Genomic DNA, 5,000 nt, shown 5'->3' with positions numbered 1-5,000 from the left:
ATTCCATGCATTATTGCCCTATTGCTAAGAAATTCGGGTCGCTTCCTCCCAGTTGTAAACTACAAGCACCGAGAGTCGAGCTGCCTGCTTGTGTGGGCACCTGCGCGTGAGTGTTAACCATCACCAGGACGGGTTATCGACTACACACGGAAGACATCGTGGAGCCGTGTGGACCCATGTTTCTCAAAGAAGGAAAACGCACGGCCCCACGGCGTCTATGGAAGGGTATGCATATTTTTTCCTTCTTTGAGAAGCATGGGTCCACACGGCCCCACGACGTCTACAGAAAGGTATGCACGTTTTTCATTCTTTGAGAAGCATGGGTCCGCACGGCCCCACGGCGTCTACGGAAGGGGATGCACGCTTTTTCCTTCTTTGAGAAGCCTGGGTCCGCACGGCCCCACGGCGTCTACGGAAGGAGATGCACGCTTTTTCCTTCTTTGAGAAACATGGGTCCGCACGGCCCCACGATGTCTTCCGTTTGTAGTCTAAATCTGACCTTTGTTTTTTCAATTACTTCTCGCCGAAATGTAATGATCTTTTAGGACATAAGAGCGTTTTAGGTGCTCGGGGCATTCTTTAAAGCTCATTAAACAATTCCAACTAGTTTAAGAGATATTTGCAATTAAACACCCTTCTGGGTTCACACGGACCCACGACCACCGGCGAAGGTTCAGGTGTGATAACCAAGCTGCACTTCTATTTGAATGGCCGAGGCTTATGGAGACGTCCCGAATCGCCCCCTCCTATTTCGCCCAGTACTATCTCGCCCCTCCCATCCCGCCCGTAATTATCTCACGATTTGCCATGTCATTCACTATGTGGCAGAAAGAGAGAGAGAGAGAGAGAGAGAGAGAGAGAGAGAGAGAGAGAGAGGAGGAGGAGGAGTGAGAGACAGACAGACGGACAGACAGACGGACAGACAGACAGACAGACAGACAGACAGACAGACAGACAGGGACGGAGCAAAAGAAAAATTGCTATTGGTTGGTGAACATTTTTTTCTGAATCTCTCTTTGCATTCAAAAATGTGATCAAAAAGACAACAGGGCGCTTTTTGGACCACCCTGTAAGATCTGTCAATCAAACTCAGCTGTCGAATTCAGCCGCCTGTGCTTCCATTCATTTTGGAAGCACCCGAACTTGTTTTCGACCTTTCATATTCCTGCCACTCAGTTTGAATAGGAATATTTGTTTTCATGCGAGGACACCCGTACTCTAATTTCGAAGGCGACATTATAATCGATCGCTGGCGGCCGACGCTAGGTTGGTTGAGTGGATTGGCCCGGGTGGGGGGGGGGGGGAGGAGTGGGGTCGGCCGGTTTGTGCTCAAGTTTTTGCTGATTGTATTCGGCGGAAACCTAGTTGCGCAAAATACAATAGTTCATCTCGTACCCTACAAATAAAAAGTGTTTGTTCTTGTTGTTGTTGCTATGGGTGTACATGTGTGTGTGTGTGTGTGTGTGTGTGTGTGTGTGTGTGTGTGTGTCTGTGTGTGTGTGTGTGTCTATGTGTGCATGTGTGAGTGTATGTGTGTGTGTGTGTGTGTGTGTGTGTGTGTGTGTGTGTGTGTGTGTGTGTGTGTGTGTGTGTGTGTGTGTGTGTGTGTGTGTGCTTCGTAGTCATTACCTGCTTTTGGATGTAACAAACCCACACATAACTATTCACTCAGTCATTAACAAACATATATATACATGTGAGACAAATGAGAAAGGTTTACTTATGTGCACAGTTCATTGGCAAGTCAGAAATCTTTGCAAATGAAATCAAACCCACCTCAAAACCTAGCTCATAAGCTCATTGATCACAGTTATTGAAACTGTTGGGCACTTTTACCTTGGTCTTGACATGGAGTGTAGCTTCGCCCTGCGATGAGCCATTACCCAGACGGTTCTTCTCTTCCGCGGGGTGAACTTTGATGCGCTGGGTCGTCATTGTCACACCGTCGTAGTTACCGTTTCATAACTGTCTTTGTCATCTATTCAAATTCAGATTAAAAGAAAGTTTTTTGGAACGTTTAATCATAGAAAAAACTTCTCTCTTTTTCTCTAGTATGTCGACCTAAAGGTTATGTGGTTTGTATGCTTGTTCGTTTGGTTTTTGGTTTTTGTTTGTGTTCAACAGAAAAAGAACATCAACTAAGAGTTGTGTCTAATTCGAATTCAAGATTACTAGAGTTAAAAACGAGCATTACATTAATGTAAATGCTTGCATGCTGTATACGTTTGCGAAGTAAGCTTTCGCCGTTGACACTGAGCAGGGAAATGGGCTTTCTCGCAGATAGTTAAATGTACAGGGTGACCAAACAAATATATATTTGAGGTACATAAACTTCAGCATAATTATGCAAAACCATTCCAACAAGTGGCAATTTTGTAGATCAAATGGTCTGATTTTTATGCAATTTCCAAACAAGTTTCCGAATTCGGCGATCGACTCAACAGAACGAGGTTTGACATTGAGTGGTAGCAATACTTTAATTACCGGATTAAAACCCTCCAGACCTTTAGCTTTTATATTATCAGAATGTCTGAGTTTACACAAACACCCCCTTTGCCCCTATCGGTGACCTAAAGAAAGCAATTACAGCTAGGTGCAGGGCAATCACTAGACAGGAACGCTTTCGATAGAAGTTATTAAGATTTTGTGGGTTGCATTTTTGGGGTGTCACCCTGTACTACAAAGAGGAATGTTTGGTAATCTTGAACTTTAGCGTGTTAAATTCATAGCTCAGAATCCAGTGACATTCTTTACTTATTTTTGATACAAGTCCATGTAAGCAAGTCAAAGAACATTTGTCGTGAAATGAATTGATGGATTGAGCTCCAAACTTAAGCATAATTAATTAATTTGGTTGTTCAATCGACGAAAATGCACCGAAAATGGCGTACGTTGTCAACCATGTGACATTATTTACACGAAAGAGTTGTCTCCCTTGTCCGCTCATACGGATAATTCCTTCTTTGACCCATATAAACGAAATGCATTCGCACAGTTCATCGGAGTTCATTCCGTAACTTCAAAGGGATCTAACATGACTTGTTATGATTACAAGTGCAGGTTCTATAAAATTGCCTCTGAATTATGAGCTATGAATTTAACACGCTAAAGTTCAAGGATCTTCAAGATTACCTAATGTTTTATCCAGAACACGAATCTAATATTCCATCTACCAACATACGCTCGCAGTAGTTCAAAATCAAGTGTACACATTGTGGAGGTGTTCTTTAAAGAAATCTAGTTTATATCACAATATAAGATGTTTGGTGGCTTTCTTTGTTTGTCCAAGGGGGGCATGCATGTCGTCTTCGGTTTCATCTTCATCGACCAAGGCCGAAGGCCGAGGTTGATAAAGATGAAAACCGAAGACGATATTCTCCCCGAGGACCAACAAAACATGCTGGTCTGACAACAACTTTAAGTCATCAAACATCTTTTTTGTATTTTTATTTTGGATGAGCAAAAGTACGCATAATAACAGACGGGATACCTATTGTGAACGTAATTTGTTTAAAGCAATTCCGGGCCTCAAAGCGCGTCACAGTAGTTCGAGATAACACGTCATACTTGTCTGTAACTTCTTCGTCGCTTTTCTTTCAGTCTAAAAGTTTTCAGAGCTGCCATCATATTCGCGCGTTCCGTAAATTGTTGGCATATTATTTTTCTCTTTTAAGTGTTTTATGACTTTTCGTTGTGCGATTTGCGGTTACAGAGATAAGTTGCAAATTGACCATGAGTCGCCACAGTAATTATCAACATTGATTGGTTCTTTGAGAATGAATACTTACAATCGTTGTACTCGGAAACATGAACTTCCAAAGCCGCGATGGTTCCACACATCAAACAATCAGCCTTAGTGACTTTTACTTTTACCAGGGCTTCCCAAAGTGCGCGTCCCTGCGTCCTATACGCACTAGAAGCCAAAATCATGCACTAGAAATTCATTGAGGGGTCCCGGGACGCACTAAACCTATAAAGAGCGGGTCCCGGGACGCACTACATTTCCGCTATCGTGCGTACTGTAGGTACTCTTTTCATACTGTAGTCGTCAATTAATGCAATGATGACATTTTTTAAACAAGTAAATAATTCTTTGATAGATTATTCCATCATTGCTTGATATTCATAATGCATATTGAAATGTCTTTTTGATTGTTGGAAATGTTAATTATGTAAATTATAATGTAGTTAACGTAACTTATATTTCTTCTTGTTATTACTGAATCGAGTTACCCCCAATAGGCGAGGAGCGGATGAAAAAAGGCATTTTTACATTACGTATTCTGTTACCCTCAAAAGATAAAGTTCAATTCAATTCAATTCAATTATAGTGCAAGCACAAATGCCAAGTTCACGCCGGAAAGATATGGAAAAGAGTGTGCGTGTTCCATTTTACAAGGTATAGTTGAAGTGTCCTCTTCGAATATTCCGATGTAAAAAGACATTGCATATCACACTATTCGTGATAACAACGCGTTATATGAACACAGGTGGTTTGGGGACAATGGACTCCTGGGACCCTCTAAAACTCCGCGTAGGGGGTCCATGGACCCTCTACAAATTCATATTGGGGGTCCCGGGAGATGTTTTATGTTTTTTAGCCACAGAAAATAGACTTTTATCGCTGAAGGACAATAGCAATAAATATTTCTTACACTTACCAGAATATGTTATGCCGATTACTGATATTTACTCTAATTTTTTCTTCTTGAAGAGAATAAGATATGACTGCAAACAATGTTGCTCTACATAAAGCAATAACTGTAATATAGACAATACAAAATACTGCAATCAGGTACGTATACTCTTAATACAGTTTTATTTTCTCGTCCATCACAATCGCTAATCAAAGTTAATTCCTTACCTTAGGTTTAGCAACTGTATTCCCCATCACACTTTATGAAGGAATGGCGTATAATTCTAGAGTTCACAATGGAGTTTTAAATGTGTACAGTCATTTGCCGACTAAGGTTGGCGCTTTAATTGCATGCCTGCACGAG

General features: G+C 41.5%; 1 protein-coding gene across 1 annotated transcript in view; it reads right to left on the bottom strand.

The window, feature by feature from the left end:
• LOC138978700 (transient receptor potential cation channel subfamily M member 8-like) overlaps positions 1 to 5,000 on the bottom strand; it is a 41,573-nt gene that overhangs the window by 36,534 nt on the left and 39 nt on the right. The window contains exons 1-2 of the mRNA XM_070351497.1: positions 4,865 to 5,000; positions 1,837 to 1,978 (exon numbers count right to left, since the gene is read on the bottom strand). The exon at positions 4,865 to 5,000 is cut by the window's right edge and continues 39 nt beyond it. Of these exons, the coding sequence (XP_070207598.1) occupies positions 1,837 to 1,935 (99 nt within the window). The 5' untranslated portion in view covers positions 1,936 to 1,978; positions 4,865 to 5,000. The remainder of the gene's footprint in view (positions 1 to 1,836; positions 1,979 to 4,864) is intronic.

The sequence above is a fragment of the Littorina saxatilis genome, linkage group LG1, assembly GCF_037325665.1.
Source record: "Littorina saxatilis isolate snail1 linkage group LG1, US_GU_Lsax_2.0, whole genome shotgun sequence".
NCBI lineage: Eukaryota > Metazoa > Mollusca > Gastropoda > Littorinimorpha > Littorinidae > Littorina > Littorina saxatilis.
This window is presented reverse-complemented; position numbering and strand designations above follow the sequence as displayed.